The sequence below is a fragment of the Sorex araneus genome, chromosome 3 (genome assembly GCF_027595985.1).
Source record: "Sorex araneus isolate mSorAra2 chromosome 3, mSorAra2.pri, whole genome shotgun sequence".
NCBI lineage: Eukaryota > Metazoa > Chordata > Mammalia > Eulipotyphla > Soricidae > Sorex > Sorex araneus.
Window position 1 is genome coordinate 100,080,414 of NC_073304.1, and position 18,586 is coordinate 100,098,999.

Here is an 18,586-nt window from a genome sequence, read left to right on the forward strand (position 1 = left end):
TATTGAATATGCCACGGGTAGCTTGCCAGGCCCTGCCGTGCGGGCAAGATACTCTCGGTAGCTTGCCGGGCTCTCTGAGAAGGATGGAGGAATCAAACCCGGATTGGCCGCATGCAAGGCCAACACCCTATTTGCTGTGCTATCGCTCCAGCCCAAGTCAAATGCATGAGGACAAAATTAGGTCCCGTCCTTTCCTCTGAGCCTGCTTACTCTTTACAGTAATTTTCTTCTCTTTCTTTCTTCTCTTTTTTTTGGCTCTTGTTCCACATCTGTCAGTGCTCAAGGGTTCTGTTACTCCTAGTTCTGTGCTCAGGGATTACCCCTGGTGATGCTTGAGGACCATTTATGGTGCCAGCGATCAAACTCAGATTGGCTGCAAAAAAGCCAAGCGCCCACTGTACCAGGCCAAGCACCCAATGTACCAGCTCTCTGGCCCTAGTAGGTGTTTCTTGTGTCCTGCCTCAGTGTCTCCTGTCTGATTCACATAAAAGCGAACAGAAGGACATGGAGCTTGGAGCCGCACACACTGCTCCAGCTCCTGTCTGACTGAGACCTCACATTCTTGCCTATACGGACAGCCAACCCCTCTCTGATGGCCCTCTGCTCGCCGGGACGCGATCCCGCACCTCGGAGCTCTGGTGCTGATCTGGCTAATGGCTTCCTCTCCCGGTGGCTCCTTCTTGAAGGGAATTCTAGTTCTGATCCTCTCCTGTGTGTACACGCCTTCCTGCAGTACCTGGTTAGAAGGTATTCACCAGTGGCTGATGAGTGAGTGACCTGCTGCATGGTACAGAAGGGCGAGCCCTTGAATTATTTCCAGAGTGTCACGGGGAAACGGGTCTGTTTCGTTCCCTGACTGGTAGTTTCCTTGTATCTCTCTCCTGTGCTTCCTTACCCAGAAAAACCTGTGCAGTCAGAGGGAATCAGAGAAGGAGCACAGGAAACATGGGCATGTGTTTTCAAGTAAGACCCAAGAAGGCCAGAGAATGGAAGGTAGTCTCAGAATGGAAAGCAAGCACTGTCATTTTACTGCATCTTATGATTTCAGGCCTGGAGCTTCCAACCACTTTTTTAGATAGACATGACGTTAAGAAAACAACCTCATAAATCCTCAGCTGTATAAAGCCTTAAGAAATGTCACGAGAACTGGTGCTATTCTGCACAGAAGACCACAGGTCGAAAACAAAGCCGGGAAGGGATTCTAAACCGTGTGGTGTGTGAGGAGCAGGGTATTCCCACCAAGGGCAGCTAGGAAATACCTGGTCCATGTATCATACTGCAGACACACCTGTGGGGCTGCATCAGAGGAAAGATGCTCGAGGCACCTGAGCTCGTCTGTAAGAGGATTGCTAATATCTGAACATGTACCGACAGGACCACACTGTCCTGTATGACTTGCGACTGTTTGACTCACTTTCTCGCCCCTTAATTCCCGAGGGCCCGAGTGAAAGGTGTCCACTGTGCAGTGCATGTGCGCGCACACACACACACACACACACATGCACGTGCATGCACATACACACACACATACACGCACACGCGCGCATGCACACACGCACACACACACACTGAGGGCAGGCGGGTTCCCGGGACTCACCCTCGGGCTGCGTTTCCACGCGGAGTGGAGCGGAGCTCTCTCCGGAGCCGTGCTTGTTCTGAGCCACGACTCTGAAGACATACACGGTGGCCGGCATCAGGTTTTGAATGGTCACCTGCATTTCTCCCGGGCGACTGGTGTTCTCAACACGTTCCCTTTGGACCAAGAAGCATTCGGAAATAAGCAGCAGGGGTTAGGAAGTCGCTACAGGGTTCAGAGTAGCCCTCATCCTCCCCACAGTGCCCGTCCAGAGACCACGTGATCCTCGTCAAATGAACTTGCACCACAGTATGGTTCTGGCTGAAGAGCAACGCCCTCCATGACTGACTGCGGGCTGCTGCTCTTGGTTAAACTGTGCTGACATCTTTCTCAGAAGCCTAGCTTCCTCTCACATCTGACAGAGACAGTGGTACAGTTGTGGGTTACCAACTTCACAGGCTTCAGGAATTACTGGGCTTTCAAAGGTGATTCTCAGGGAGACTAACTGGAGCTCACTTCAGGTGAAATCAAATTTCACAGGAAATATTGAAGAGTACTGTGGATATTTTAGGTAACAGACTCAGTAGGAATAAAATTAGAGGCAGTAACTTTTAAAATTGGGAGCAGTGGAGCTGGTGTGATAGCACAGCAGATAGGGGACCTGCCTTGCACACAGCTGATAGGGGCTCTGACACCCCATATGCTCCCCTGAGCACTTCCAGGAGTGATCCCAGAGCACAGAACCAGGAGTAAGGCCTGAGCACGGCCGGTGTGACCCCCCAAAATAAAAAAGGAATTAAAGAAAAGAAATTGGGAGAAAAACACTAAAATTTTAAATGAGCCCTAAACGTAACCCCACTATTAAATAAGTTAATAATTACATAAATGTATGATTTGTCACTGGTAAATGTTTCTGGGACAAGAGGAAACAAGAAAATATGCAGTTAGTGTAAAATCTATCTTAACTCTTGGGCCATAAAAATAAATCTGATCCAACCCAGGGCACAGAGTTTGCTATTTCCTGGATGATACTAAGATATTTAAGGCTTCACCATGCACATCTAAAATGCTACTCTTGAAATACCTTACTTGATCTTCTCCTTTTGTAGTGGATAATATCAGAGAAGTTCTACTGCTTAAGTTAACGATATTATAAATGAGGGTGCCTGAAAATGTTAGGGTTCAAAAGGCAGAGGAAGCACCCCAGATCTTCTGGCTCACACGAATGAAAGACAGCTCCTGGTACGGGCATAGACTGCCACCTGGTGGCTGACTGTGCAGGGAGCAGGGGAACTGGTAAATGCAGGTAGGGGCTGGCACAGTCTCTCTCACACTGATTTGCTATTACATGTCTATGAAGATAACTTATTACTCTTATTTTTTCAAATGAGAAAATCTGGGCACATGAAAATTTCAGACAGATTCTGGATTTTGTCTTTGGACCACACCTGGTGCTGCTCAGGGCTTACTCCTGATTCTACGCTCAGGGATCTCTCCTGGCAGGCTCCGGAACCATCCAGGATATCTGGGATGGAACCCGGCTGGCTGTGTGCAAGGCGGGCTGTGTGCCTGCTGTACTAGCACTCCGACCCCTCGATCAATTCTATTTATGACACAAATAATCAGGGCCTAATTTGACTCTATTTTACTGCTTCTATCAGAAATCATAAACTTAATGAAAGGACAAAAAAAAAATCTTTAAAAGTTCTGGAGCTCCTTCATTCTATCCATGCTGGTCACTGAGCCCATTTCCATCCAGCCCATATCCACGTCCAGATTAACAGATCCACATGCTACGCTGGCCTCCTGGACTCTGTCCTTCCCACCAATCTCATGTAGGCTCTTAAGTACCTCAAGTAACAGCTGTCTCATGAACCACGCGTGTCCATCACTCCACAATGGCCTGTTCTTAACTTAAATTGTGTGACTGGGGCATGCTTGTCCAGTGCTCCACATGGCCTGTTCTTGACTTAAATTCTTACTGGCACTCCAGTGTGTGGCTCCAAACATCTGCTCTCCAATTATTTTGTACTAACTGCTACCCCAAGCTTGACCATCTGGAAAGGTGCGGGTCATGCTGAGCAGTGGTTTGGGGGCTACGCCTGGTCTGTTCTTGGGGATCACTCAGGGGAGTGCTGGGCTGGGAGGATGAGGTGCTAAGGCTCCAAAATGGGGCTCTTGCTCACACCAGCCGGAGCATTCTGGCCCTGAGAGCCATCCCTCTGCCCCTCCAGGCCAGTTCCCCACTTTCGCATCCTTGGAATATCAGACACACAAATCAAACTGGATTCTTCTCCTCCATCTCTTCTTTCCATTCCCTCTATCAATTTAACAGAATTCCCGGAATCCCCCCCCCCCCCAATTCCAGCTTCATGGTTTAAACTTATTTCAACCATGATCTTTCAAGTGCAAAGTTCAGATGTAACTGTTTTCTTCCAAAATAACTTTTTTTTTTCCTTTTTGGGTCACACCCGGCATGCACAGGGGTTACTCCTGGCTCTGCACTCAGGAATTACTCCTGGCGGTGCTCAGGGGACCATATGGGATGCTGGGAATCGAACCCGGGTCGGCCGCGTGCAAGGCAAACGCCCTACCCGCTGTGCTATTGCTCCAGCCCCCCCAAATAACTTTTATTGGTGGAAGTCTTGGTGTCTCTCCCCCCTCAAAACCTGCCCTACCCTGAAACGAAACCCGACTGTACCAGATATCTCCAGGTCAGCCCTTCCAACCTCAGCACTGCTAAGGTTTTAGGGTGCTCTGTCTCTGTGGGGGGCTGCCCAGTACACTCACTGCAGGATGCTTACTGAAGTCTTGGCTCCTGCTCACAGCTGCTGACCAGTACTCCCTTCCTGCCTCAGTTGCAATGATCAAAAATGTTGTCAGACATTAACAAATGTTTCCTGGGGGCGGGGGACATTTTTTCCTGGCTGAGAATCATAGCTCTAGGCTTTTACACACCTCAGTATTTTCTAAACTTCCTGCATCACACTTCCTATGAATATACATATTAAGTATGCGCCCATTTCTTTGTCAACAGACATTTACATTATTTCCTTGCTTCCAAATCTTACAATGCTACAGTGAACATTTTCTATGTACCTTATGCATATATGTATTTGTATATCTACAGAACACTAAGAAGAATAACTACTAAGAGTATATGCATTAAAATGGTAAAAGTCCTGGGGGCTGGAGCGATAGCACAGGGGCTAGGGTGTTTGCCTTGCACTCGGCCGACCCGGGTTCGATTCCCAGCATCCCATGTGGCCCCCTGAGCACCGCCAGGGGTGATTCCTGAGTGTGGAGCCAGGAGTGACCCCTGTGCATCGCTAGGTGTGATCCAAAAAGCAAAAAAAAAAAAAATGGTAAAAGTCCCATTAAATCATGTTCTTCAAAAGGTATTTTTAATTTATCATGCCACTAATAACTTAGAGTAGAATTCTTCCTAGTCTGTAACTATCAACTAACACTAGATAGTATCAACTTAAATTTTTTGCCACCCTGATAGGTGAAAAGCGTTATTTATTATTTGTATTTCCAAGGTTGCCAGTGATGAAAACCTTTTTTAAATTTTAATGAGATTTCCACTCACTTTTTTGAATCATTTATACCATATCTTGGGATATCTTTTACTTGTGATTTGCAGAAGCCTGTTATGTAGATACCTAGTCATATACTATATAAATGTTACCATTTTCCTAGCTTACTTTATCATTTTATCTTGTTTATAAATATTTTATAACATGCAGTTTTATATTGTAATATAATAAATATTCTCAATCTTTTCTATTAAGATGTCTGAATTCTTTTGTCTTTCTTTAAAAGGCCTTTCATACTTAAAAGATTAACAGTCCTTATCTTTTCTTGTAAATCATGTTTCAAAATAGCTTAATCCCTTCCTTAACATATTATATATAAGAAAGAGCTATAACTTTTATTTTTCTCATCAGATGGGCAATGATCTCAACAGGAGTTCTTTAAGAACCTATTCATTTTTTCAATGTTGGGAATTAATTTATTCACTTAAGAAAAGCTTCTTTCTTGCTACTGTATGTCAGGTTGTTCTAATGGACAGTCACAATAAACAGGTTAACTAAAACCAGAAGTTTTATAAAATTTTAGAGTGGTGGGTGGGAGGGATGCTGGGTTTATTTGTGGTGGAGAATGGGCACTGGTGAAGAGATGGGTTCTCGAACTTTGTATGAGGGAAACATGAGCACGAAGACATGTAAATCTGTAACTGTACCCTCACGGTGACTCACTAATTAATAAATAAATAAATTTTAAAAAAAGAAAATGATACCAAGTAAAAAAATAAATAAATAACCTTTAAAAAATAAATAAAAATTTTAGAGTGGTTACATACTCTAAAAAAATAAGTGAAACAAAAAGAAAGATCGGTGATGTGAGGGCAGAGCTGTGTTTCGGCAGCCACAGAAGGGGACGAGGCAAGTGTTCCTTTCTGCTTACAGGATCTAATAAATAAATTCTACTTCAGTATCTAGAAACAGAAGGCTCTTTATAAGCCTTAACTTGTAGGCTGTACTGTGGCTTACAAAAAAATATCAGAAAGTTCTTTATAAGCCTTAACTTATAGTCTATACTGTGTCTTGTGGAAAAGAAAAAAGTAAGGAGCTCCGGTTGCCATTCTGTAGTTCCAGTTCCACCTCCCCTTCCCCAAGCCCGCCCAGAAAGCAGGGAAGGAGCTCCGGGCTGCAGGCTGCGCACTGATTTCTGATGGCCTACAAGCAGAACGCGTGAACCTCAGCGATCCTACTTCCTGAACTGAAAACTCTACAGGCCCCGCACATGCCTGAGCCAGACAAGCCAGACAAGCTCCCGCCCTGCGGCACTTACCTGGCAATGCCCTCCTTGGTGTAGAAGACAGAGTAGGTGAGGTTGTCCCCGTGGGGGTCTGACGCAGGCGTCCGCCATGTCAGTTTGATGAAGCGGGTGGAGACCAGGGAGGCCACGACGTCCCGTGGCGCTGAAGGCAGTGGCCCCGTCGCGGCTGGCGCTAGATGGTCAGTAGTGGCACTGGTCAGTGAGGTGGGAGGTAATGTTGGGATGGCAACATCTTGTCATGTGCAAACATTGGGGGATGTGAGGGCAAACCACGACGGTTTTACAAACGAGAACAGAAAAAAACAAAGAACAAAAAAAACCAAATAAACAAAACCACGATGGGAAACGAAATCAAATGAATGAACATAAAAAAGGCCATTAACCTGAAGGCTGACATGCAGGGGGGGCAGCTACGGAGGCTAACGGGCAGCATCTGAGACACACCGCTGGGAGGAACAGACTTTCTGGCCACTAGGATGGATGCGAGCAAGGGACGGGAGGGGGGCAACCGAGAGCAAGACGCCTCAGGGGAGAACATGGCAGGGCCCACGAAACTGTCTTTTGCCCTGAGGTGAGCACACGACATCTGTCAGTCTGCATGTGATGGCCTCGCGTGTGGTACCATGTCCTACTCTGTCAGATGTGGTACCTCTGAGTTTGGCTTCAGCTGTCCGGAAGTTTGGGAGCTGCCTCTTCACCTGGTCTGTGCTGAACTGCTGAACTCTGCTACTGGGACTGGCCAGCACCCAGCCACTGAGTGACAGTTCATTTCTGCCCGCGCATCAGTGTGCTTAACTACTAAGAGTCTAAAACGACGTATCAGTTAATTCCGTGACCATGGAAACACCCAGGCAGAAGTTGATCAGTCTGCCACAGGCCTCGCTGCCGAGACTGACGGGGCAGGTGGAGCCGCATCAAATCCAAGCTCTGCTGGCCCGCCGTGGCGGGAGTGCGTGACCACCTCCTCAGGCAGGGGCACATGCCGCTGGACAGTTCTCCCAGACGTCCCCTCCCGCTGCTCGGCCTGAGCTCTCCTCCACACCGTGGCCGGGAGCATCGCTCTCAGTGCTTACTCGCTGTTGTGGTGCACAGCTGGGCATCGGGTCCTGGGCGCTTGGGGGCTGCAGGGCTGCCCCTGCAGGTGACACCTGCGTTCTGCCTCAGGAACCACATTCCCACCCCTTGTCATTTTCAGTGAAAGGAATTCATGAGAATGTGTGAGTGCCTTTCTAGGAAGGTTAGTAGGAGAGTGGCAAAGAGGAAAACATGAAATCCATGGACCTGGTTCCCAGTGAAGTGTCAGGGCAATGAACAAGAAAAGTCTGTCTGGGGCAGCAGGAGAGTCTAAAATGAAATTCGACAGGTGGCATAAATTCCCTAGAAGAGTGTAGCACTGTAGCACTGTCACCCCGTTGTTCATCGATTTGCTCGAGCAGGCACCAGTAACCTCTCCATTGTGAGACTTGTTGTTACTGTTTTTGGCACATTGAATACACCACGGGTAGCTTGCCAGGCTCTGCTGTGCAGGCAGGATAGTCTCGGTAGCTTGCTGGACTCTCCGAGAGGGGTGGAGGAATTGAACCCAGGTTGGCCACATGCAAGGCAAACTCTCTACTCAGGGGCTGGAGGGCCACACCCAGTGGTGCTCAGTTACTCCTGGCTCTGCACTCAGGAATCACTCCTGGTGGTGCTCAGGGGGCCATATGAGATGCCAGGACCAAACCTAGGGTGGCTACATGCAAGGCAAACGACCTATCCCCTGTACTATTGCTCTGGTCCTGTCTTCAGATGAGGAGGTAAGATAAGACCCAACAGCTCCGTGAATACAGCCATTGGTCCTCTGGCTTTTCACGTGACTCATGCAGTCCCGACAACAATGCTGTGGCAGGTACTGCTCTTGACTAGATGCACACTGGCATCTGACAGGGCCCAAACTATTCATCTAGGTCCTTGGAAAGTGGGTCGTGCAGTATTAAAACTACCTGGGATGTCAACGGGTGCCTGGATTTAGCCAACAGAAAGGCGGGTCCTGGCTAAGCCACTTACTGATGGTGTCATCTGGGGAAATGACTCACTTTCTCCCACTCATCCCTCCCCGCCCCACTTCTGTGGAAGTATCTGCAAAGGTGCAGAGAGCTGTCGAAATGCAAGACTGTGAGGAGATAGCTCAGATACAGGCCACACTACTGCCACAAGCGTCAGTACTCTAAGAAAGTTTGGTGTTCAGGGCCTTTGAGGGTTCATTCACCCTCTCACACTCCGACAGATACAGTGCTCAGGAGGAAATCAGAGCCTCTCCTTCCCAGCTTGCAGAGATCTTTGTCAGGTAGCTTCTGTTACTGTGTCGGCCTCCTCATCCAGTGCTGTGGGAAGGATGGAAGGGACAAGGCTACTGCTGGGAAAGTTCCCCGGGTTTCTGGCTTGGGAGACTGCTGGGAAGCAGGACTGTGAATGGGGAGATGGGATGGCAGAGATGACGGACTTGGTTTAGAATGTGTGTTTCCACGGTAATGACCCACTGCAGGGGAGGTTGTGGAAGCAGTGAGTGGAGAGATGGATCTCTAGTTGTGAGATTGCAAGTTCCCAAAACAATCTAAGAGGGAAATGATTAACTGTCCAGAAACAACCTCACCACGGTCACCTCTGACTCGAGCACAGAGGGAGTTTGCTCTTGGCCAGGCGGAACCACTGACCAGAAAAAGCAAAAGTACAAGTCTGTGTGTGGAGGCGGTCTCTGGCTACTAATGTGAAGTTAGGACAGGGCAGTCACTGAGCCTCTCGGACCTGCCATTTCCGTCTCTGGAGACCGGAACTAGTAATGCTCCCTACCCATGCCTCAGGCTGATACAACCAGGAGACTATCAAGTAAGAGACACTATCATGATGAGTGTGAATGGATGACAAATAGAAAACTACAATTACAAAGGCATTTGAGCAGAGAGCACTAAATACTGACAGACGTACCAAGACAGAAAACTCAGTTGGTTTACTGAACATTAGCTTTGTAGAGGCATTTAACACTTCATTATCCCCGCCTCCACACTTGTGCTGTACACACTAGCCTATAAGCTCCCCAAGGGCAAAATTATCTACTTTATCTCAGAATCACTGATCATCAATTTATATACTTTTGTTTTCAATAAATGTATATTGATCGAGTTCGTAAGTGGAAGAAACTATGGTAGAGTTGTAGTGCAATGGAGACAAATGTTTCTAGAATTCCCTTATACAATGGAAGGTTTTCATCTTGTTAGCTGACACAAGACATAGTTAGCTGACATAAGACATAGTTAATAATATTTATATTGGGCTGAAGCAAACAGAACAGTGAGCAAGGCATGTGCCTTGCAAGTGGCTGACGTGGGTTTCATCCTTATCATCTCACATGGTCCCCTGAGGGGTCAGGAGTAACCCCTGAGCATTGCTGGGTGTAGCCCCTAAACCAATGTGTGTGTGTGTGTGTGTGTGTGTGTGTATATATATGTTATTATATATAGATTACATATATATGTACATATAGCACTGTCGTCCCGCTGCTCATTGATTTGCTCAAGCGGGCACCAATAACACCTCCATTGTGAGACTTGTCGTTACTGTTTTTGGCATATCAAATATGCCAGGGGTAGCTTGCCAGGCTCTGCCGTGCAGGCAGGATACTCTCAGTAGCTTGCTGGGCTCTCCGAGAGGGACAGAGGAATCGAACCCGGGTCGGCTGCATGCAAGGCAAACGCCCTACCCGCTGTGCTATCTCTCCAGCCCATATATATGTGTGTGTGTACATATATGTGTGTATATGTACATATACACACATATATTTATAAAATGATGCTATATAAACATTTTCGGTGCAAATATGTTTTATCAGTTTCTACAAGGAGTGTAAGTGTGAACCTTGCTGGCTGGTGGCAGCTACGGAACTGCCCACGGCAACTGGAGTCCGTGTTCCTCACCTTCCTGTGCTCGGTGTGAGACTCGGGAACAGGTTTCTTCTGATCTGGTCTAAAGTCACTTGAGGAGATCACTGCAGCTGCTCTATTTTTTTTTTTTTTGGGGGGGGGGAATCACTTTCTAGATCTTTCACCACTGTGCTTGATGGCTCCAGTTTTAATAAGCATTTGATCTGCACTTGATGAAGTATAATTTCTAGCAGCATTTAATTATGAATTTACCCAATAGACACGAGGACTTGAAACAGTATCTGGGAAAGAACCTGAAGTTCCGTGGGCGGACTGCTGCCTCGGGTTAAGTGGATCCCATTACCCTAATCTGACACCTACTCACACCAGCTCTGGGGCCAAGAGTGGGCCTGGTTTTCTGTTTGAAACTCAGCCTTGTTTCTTTTTCTTCACTTTTTTCTGAAAAACATTTCTGAAATTTCTTTCCCAATCTGAAGGCCTTCAAAGCGGTGCAGCTCGGGAACAGTTCTCGGTAGCTGGCCGTGCCCTCACCCGCAGTCGCGGGCTCTCTACACCGCTGCTGCCCGGGAATGCTCACAGCAGCAGGACCGAACTCCGGTATTCAGAATTCACGGTTCGTCTCTTCGTCAAACTCCGTCCTCTAGAGCACTGCAAGCTGCACCACAGACAGCAGCGTGAGGAGCCCCGCATCATGGAGCACCGCCGAGAGACGTCTGTAGCAGGCTGAGGGACAGTGGAGAGTCGCCCGGCCCGCCAGCAATTCCTACAGGAAAAACCTGTTCACTGTGTTAACCAAGCAGTTCTCGGTTTCTCATCTGATCGCGAACTGTTTGGCCCTGCAAACAGTAATTCACTTTGGACCACCCCAAACTAAGTAATGTCTGAGGTACTGTCTAGAAATAAGCTCAATAAAAACAAACAAACAAAAAACCACCAGCCTGAACCCCTCCAGTTTTTCTAGTCTAGCTCATATTTATTTAAAAATAAAAATGCTTGTTCTAGAAGAAATTCATGCAATAGAGAAGTACACAAAGAATTCAAAGTGCACTTTTCATCACCTCCACGTAATGTTTGGTGTTGTGTTAAATGTCGAGTGTTAAATGTTCTTTCAAATATTTGGTTTTTTCCCCTAATTATATGAGCATGGAATAAGACCAAAGAAGTCTTCCTGCAAATTGCTGGCCAATACAATGTGTTTTTAGGACTCTCCTACATTCCTATACACATACGTCAATATTACTAATTAGTGCATGCTATAATACATATATCACAATTTAACTAATTCCTGTATTATTATTATTTTTTTGGTTTTGGGCCATACCCTACTGTGCTCAGGGCTGACTCCTGGCTCTGCAGTCAGGGATCACTTTTGGCAGGGCACAAGGGACCATATGGGGTGTCAGAGATCAAACCTGGTGCCACATGCAAGGCAAGCGCCCTCCCAGCTGTCCTGCGACTCTGGCCTCATTACTAACTAATTCTCTTTTTGTTACTTACATTTAGGATGTTCTCACTGTATATTGATTTATTCTGGCTATTACTTGCAAAAGGCTAATTTGGCTTCAGTTTTAAACTGAAGTCCCAAACACACTTAGGATGGAACCTTTAATCTGGATCTACCAGATTTAATACTCCCAAAGAGAACGACATATGGTTTCATCAAAAATGAAGTTTGTGTCCCAATAGGGACAGAACTTCCAGCCAAAGTAGATGAAGAAAAGAAAGTGGACAGAAAATATTAATTGACAAAACAGTCAATCTAGGACTCCAGAGGGGTAAAAAAATAAGACCCTGAGACTCAAACCATCTGACCTTGAGGACCAGCTCCTCTTCATAAGAAAAGGGTGGGTGTGGCGGGGTGAAGAGGGAGATCTAGAAGGCATTAAACCTCCACCTCGCCCTTGGGGATTTCCTGGGCCCAGAGATGGAGCCTAGAGACTGGAGACTGAGGAGCCTACTAAAATAGGGTACTCCCTCTCTCCTTCCTCGGCTCGTGAGGGAAGGCCAACGCCAAGCTTACCACCACCAGGCAGGAGACCAAGGGATTCCTCCAGAACATCAAAGGTGCTATCTGGTAATGCCCCAGTAACAATAACTATAGCAAGACTGATTGCCCACTGCTTTATAATAAAACCCAACAGTTAAGAAGCTTCATCCCAAAAGTTTAAGGGACAGTAGCATACAGCACAGCCTCTAAGTACTAGCTTCAAAAATGTGTTAATTACACAGAAGAATAAAATTTCTCTTTAACAATGGAGGAATCTGGAAGGCAGCCGCTTAACCCCATGTCAAGACTGACATTGTCACATAATAAGATGGAGTGTGTCACATACAATAGGTATGGGTGTGCTGAAGAGGGCCCATCCATCCTGCAGTGCTCGTTCTAATAAGTTGATCATGAGGCAATGCCAGAGAAAAGCAAACTGAAAACATATTACCAAGTCCTTGACCAAGACTTTCTGAAAGTGTCATGGGCAAATCATATGAGCAAAGACTGCAGAACCCTCACAGACTGAAGGAGACAGACAAGACAGCGAACTGCATGGCGAGATCTAAACTGAGTCCCATCACAGGAAACAAGTGGGAAAACTGGTGACACAGACAGTTACGGTCTAAGTTACCCAATGGCACATTCAGTTTTGATTACGGTACGGTGGTTATGTAAGATGTTAACGGCAGATGACGACATATAAAAAGTATGTAAGAAATCTGGGCTATTTTTGTAACATTTTATAATTTCAATGCTATCACAGTTTTTGAAAAGGTCTAACCCTACAAGCAGGGCTTTCAAACCTTAAGTTTTGAAAACTTAAGTTATGCCTTAAGTTTGATCATACTCAGAGGTATGAATAGCCAAAGGAGAGCTATACTATTCAATTATTTAAAGGTAGCTCTCCCAATAAAATTGTCCCAGTTCTTTCTTCTGTTCTCCATAGGTTTTAAAGACTTTCAAGAAAATTTCAGAATGAAGAGGTTAAAGCATACACAATAGCAGACTGTTGACACTAATAATCAAAGATAAAATAATGTCTTGGAATCGATATTACACTGGTAAATCCTCCTGAAGTGGCAGTGATCTAGAAGTAGTGTTACCCAAAGTAGGTAATTCTGCCCCTGATGTGTGTGCTGGGGGTAGTAACCCAGGGGGTAATTTGGTGGGGTGCTTTGTTGACTTTAAGAAAATAGAAAAAAAACGAAAATAGATATCTAGTAGCACCTTGAGTTTTTTTTTTTTTTTGTAAAGGGAACAGGTAATTGCAAAATGAAGTTTGGAATCTTTGATATAGGGACATTACACTACCCACATGTAGTACAACTAAGAGTTTTATTTTCCTATACTACACTTATACAGATGTCTGAAATTGATTATATGCCACTTTGACAGAGTTATAGGGTAAGAATGTTTCATCTGTGGACAGCGATGTTAGTTATGATTATAGCATAATTTACATAACCTCCTAGGCACAGTTCAACTGGAGAGTTAAAAAAGAAATATTTAAACTTCAGTGATTTTCCTCCCCCCACCCCTCCCGCTGTGGCAAATACTTGCTAATCCAATTATTACTGCAGTTATTGTATTTTTCCACACTAGAATGAATTTCTTCCTATTCTTTTTTTTTTAAGTTTTATTTATTTCTTTTTGGGTCACACCCGGCAACGCACAGGGGTTATTCCTGGCTCTGCACTCAGGAATTAACTCCTGGCAGTGCTTGGGGGACCACATGGGATGCTGGGAATCGAACCCGGATCAGCCACGCGCAAGGCAAACACCCTCCCCACTGTGCTATCGCTCCAGTCCCTATTCCTATTCCTTATTCATATTTCCCCCTTTCTTTCGTAGACTATTATTTGTTCCCTCACTGTTTATATCACTGAATGTTTCTATAATAGCTGCTTTAAATTCCTTGCCCCTACTTTCAGAGTTTTCATTTCTTGGTTCATTTTTGACCAGAGGACGTTCCCCCAGTTTGCGGTTCTCACTTCATTTCCCACTGTTCCTTGTCCAGCTATGGTCACTGCATGCTAAGGCACATACCTGCAGTCTCTTCCCATTCCCATGCTGTTGCTGGTGCTGACCCCCGTGCCCGGCTGTGGGGCTGGCGTCCTGGCCCAGGTGGCATGGCACCGCTTGCTGACGGTCATGGTCTGGTTGAAGCACACAAATTGTGGTGCACACCAGGGGTCAAAGCTCCATGTGGTGGCACTTGCACATCTTTTTAGGCAAGGTGTCCACTAGGGGGCTCACCCCCTTCTATGATGCCCAGACATAACTGGCTGGGGTGCAAGATCTCTCTTTTGCAACACAGGGGCTCCTAGACAACAGGGCTGCCTGGAGTCAGTCTGGCACTTGGGGGCCACTGGGCACGTACACTTGTGACCTCACTCTTAAGAGGCAGGTGGGCCGACCCTCTGCGCTACTCTTCCCACTAGACATCCTGCATGCTGCATTGTGATGGGGTTGCGTTGGGTTCCTCAGAGATTAATAAATCTTGTTCTGCAGTAAAGGAGACAGATGGGCTTGTTCCCTCCAAGGTCCATTTCAATGCGTTAAAATGGTTCTAAAATAACCTTGAATCCAGAGCTATCATAGCTCTAGTTTTAAGACAAGACGTTTTATAGATTCCACTGAATATCTAGCGCATTCAACCAAGTGTCTTTGCTCACTGATTGGATGTGAACCTTTCTCAACCTTGAATATGGTCCAGTAATCTTTCAGCTCTTCAAGTCACTGCTCTTTCCCTGACAGAGATGTTCTTTGTCCGGCTTTGTGGGGTCCTGCTCTGTGTATTTATAGCTTACATTTAGTGAAAGATAAAAGGGAACTCTCCCTACCCCTCACATTACATCTGACTTACAAATAAAGTGATTTAGTGGAAGCACAGATATTTCGGGTAGTATCTCACAACAGTGCTACCCAATGCCAATATGCCAAAAAGGCATGCTATTTTTATAGCTGCCACTGAGAAGTCAATCAAAATTAATATAGGCATTTGTCCCATTCTGAAATTATCACAAAGATATATGAAAGAATGTTTAAGCATCTCGGTACTCAGCCTTGAAATTTCCCTATTGGGTTCTACCTCATTAATTCTGATAGAGAAGTTCATCCCCCCCACGGTAAATAGCTCAAAGAAAGTCATAAAAAAAACAACCCAAACCTTGAGAAGCACAGAAAAACAACAAGAGTCCAATAAAACAACTGTTCCTTAAGACTAAAGACATTCAAATGAAGCACTTACATTCAACAGGGAAAAAAAACAATTACAGTAGGCTATTAATCATAGTACTTTATTAAAAATAAAAACACTAACAGGATAGGAGAAGAGCTGAAAATTATTTGCCCCTGAGAGTGATCTGTCACAAAAAGGAGCCACTGAAAAATCTGTGACAGTTATGATTTGCTCAAGACCATATCCCGATTGTTCCCAAAGGTGTCTCTCCACAGAATAGGCATATTTCAGACACTTCTAAGTGAGAAGCAAATGAGAAAAATGCATCCCCCTTTCCCAAACTAACACAGTGTACCACTACTTCTAATTTTAAAATAATACAGAATTAAAAAAAAAAACTTGATGCTGAGAGACAATGTCAAACAACGGCGAGTTAGGCTGAGAGCCCAGCTCCTGTCAAAGCTGGTTGTAACGTATCTCCTCTCAGAGGGCCCAGGGTACGATCAGCAGAGCTCTACTGCCTAGGCCCTGTTCTGCTCGTCCTGTTAAACAAGACAGCTTTTATTTAAACTTACTTGGAAAGATGCTAGGGGAGAGGGAAGGGGAAGAACGTGTTTGAGAACACGGGCTTCTCCAGAGTGGGAGCAGCAGAGACGAGAGACCAGCAAGTGAGAAGTGTGTTTGTGGGAGAGCACAGGCCCGCAGAGTGAGCCCGCCCCACTCACAGAGCAGTGCTGAAAATATTGAGATTTTTAAAGACTCTAGGTTTAAAGTGCATATCGGAGGAAAGTTTTGGCAAATAAAGTCAATTTCATTTTAAAGGCACATTTATCACCAAATATATATTATCTATCTATCCATACAAGGGATCAATCCAGGGCATCACACATACAAGGCAAATACTCTACCTATTTCTTTTTCAGCTCAAGGTAATTTTTAAAAATTGGATCACCACGAGATATAGTTACAAAACTTTCATGATTGCATTTCAGTCATAAAATGATAGAACACCCACCCCTCTATCAGTGTACATTTTCCACCACCAATGTCCCCAATATCCCTCCTGCCACCCACTCCTATCCTATCCCCTGCCTCCATGGCAGACAATTTCCTTCTTATTCTCTGTCTACTTTTGGGCATTATGGTTTGCAATACAGATACTGAAAGGTATTTTTTGTCCATTATCTAGTTTCAGCACACATCTCCCATCCCAAGTGATCCCTCCAACCATCAATGACTCAGTGAGCCCTTCTCTATCCCAGCTGCCTTCTCTCCCAGCTCACGAGGCAGTCTTTCAACCGTGGAGCAAGCCTCCTGACCCCAGGGTAATTTTTAAATGTAAAATTCTGTTTAACAGTAGAATGGAATGTCTTGTGAGAAAGGATATCCTATCACAGTACTTTAAAGACAATCCTGTAAAGGAAACACTTGTAATCCTAAAATTCTATGATTTTCTGAAACAAAAAAAAATGATCTTGTTATCAAATCTCAGAAATTCCACACTCAACATATGACTTCTTTGAAAGAACACAAATCTCACTGTCATCCTAATAAAGATACCTTATGGTTAAACTTCTCTGTAAAGCTGTGACATGTATATTAAGTCTTGGCATATAGATGCTATTTTTCTTCTATATGTACATGACAAAACTACAAATTTATTTGATATTTCATTTTGATTTGGATGTCACATTTCATATGATTACATTATTTAGCTTCTAGGAGGAGATATTAAAATCCCTAGCATATACAAGTCTCCCAAATATTCTAAATCTCCCTGAAATTTTCATGCAAATTCAGATACCTTTATTGATGCCAGTATAAGGAGGATCCTTTAATTAATTCTGAAACACTTGCCACTCCTGGGTAGTCATAAATATTAATTCCAATAGCAGGATTAAAAGAGATATACTCAAGATCTCTACTTATATTTAAATAAAATCCACACAAATATTTGTCAGTCAACAGTCCTGATGTGTCAATTAATTTAAAATAATGCATTTATGAAGACAAAATAGGACAAATAATATATTATTAATAACATTTACTGAACTGGTGCACACTGGGCAATGTAAAGATAATGAAAATCAAGGCTAGGAATGATCATAAGCACGAGTCTTTTTCTTCAGGAACTAACAGCTTAGCAGGAAGAAATGGAATGCATCAAATAACTACATTCACTCAAAGCAGAAACTAGAAACTCTAGAAGGAAATGAGATGAAATAAATAAGATATGAAACAAAAGTAGGAGATGTGCTTCTCTGGAATTCCCAAGAGCACTGCAGCTGAGATAGCACTTAAAACAGTGCCTTCAAAGATACAGAGGAACTGGTCTTTGTAGAAGAGAACTGACTCAAAAAAAAGGAAGAGAACTGACTCTTATGAGCAATTTTATGAGCATTTTATCATACCTCTATGACATGATTTTAAAGTACTGAGGAACGAAGTTAATTAAGTTTGGTGAGACAGAAGATATATACCCACAACCCAGTGTTTAGAAAGATCTGTCTGTCACTTGGTCATGCCAGGCTCCTAACCTGGCTCCAACACATACATAGCTGTGTGTTTTGGGAAGGTTACTTAATGATTTTTAACTTTTCTGAAGTATACATGCAAATAATAGCAACATCACTTGACTGTGTTGATGTAGTGATTAAAAAATATAATACATTGAATGCATTTTGGATATTCCATTATAAATTGTTAATTATACATATTAATTCACTATGTTAATAAATTTATCATTATAAAACGTAGTAAGTTAGGCTGGAGAGATAACAGGGTGGGCAAGGTGCTTGCTTTACATGCAGCCAACCCAGGTTGGATCCCCAGGATCGCGTATTATTCTTGAGGCTGGCCAGGAGTGATCCCCCAGTGTAGAGCCAGGAGTAAGCCCTGAGCAGTTAGGGGTGGCCGAAATCCCAAAGAAACAAAAATAAAAAAAAAAATAGGTCAGTTCTGATTTACTGCTACAGTGCTACTACTGATTTACGATTACCATAACAACTGTAGCACTGTCGTCCAGTTGTTCATCGATTTGCTTGAGCGGGCACCAGTAACGTCTCTATTGTGAGACT

The 18,586-nt window shown here is 44.6% G+C and overlaps 1 protein-coding gene across 5 annotated transcripts in view; it reads right to left on the bottom strand.

Annotated features, from left to right (window-relative positions):
• Positions 1-18,586, bottom strand: part of NEO1 (neogenin 1) — a 171,301-nt gene that overhangs the window by 41,051 nt on the left and 111,664 nt on the right. For 3 of the 5 annotated variants that reach the window (XM_055130591.1, XM_055130592.1, XM_055130589.1), the window contains exons 8-9: positions 6,434-6,593; positions 1,598-1,752 (exon numbers count right to left, since the gene is read on the bottom strand). In XM_055130591.1, coding sequence (XP_054986566.1) covers positions 1,598-1,752; positions 6,434-6,593 — 315 coding nt within the window. Of the gene's footprint in view, positions 1-1,597; positions 1,753-6,433; positions 6,654-18,586 lie in introns of all 5 variants that reach the window. The other 2 variants (XM_055130593.1, XM_055130590.1) reach the window with 1 other exon arrangement.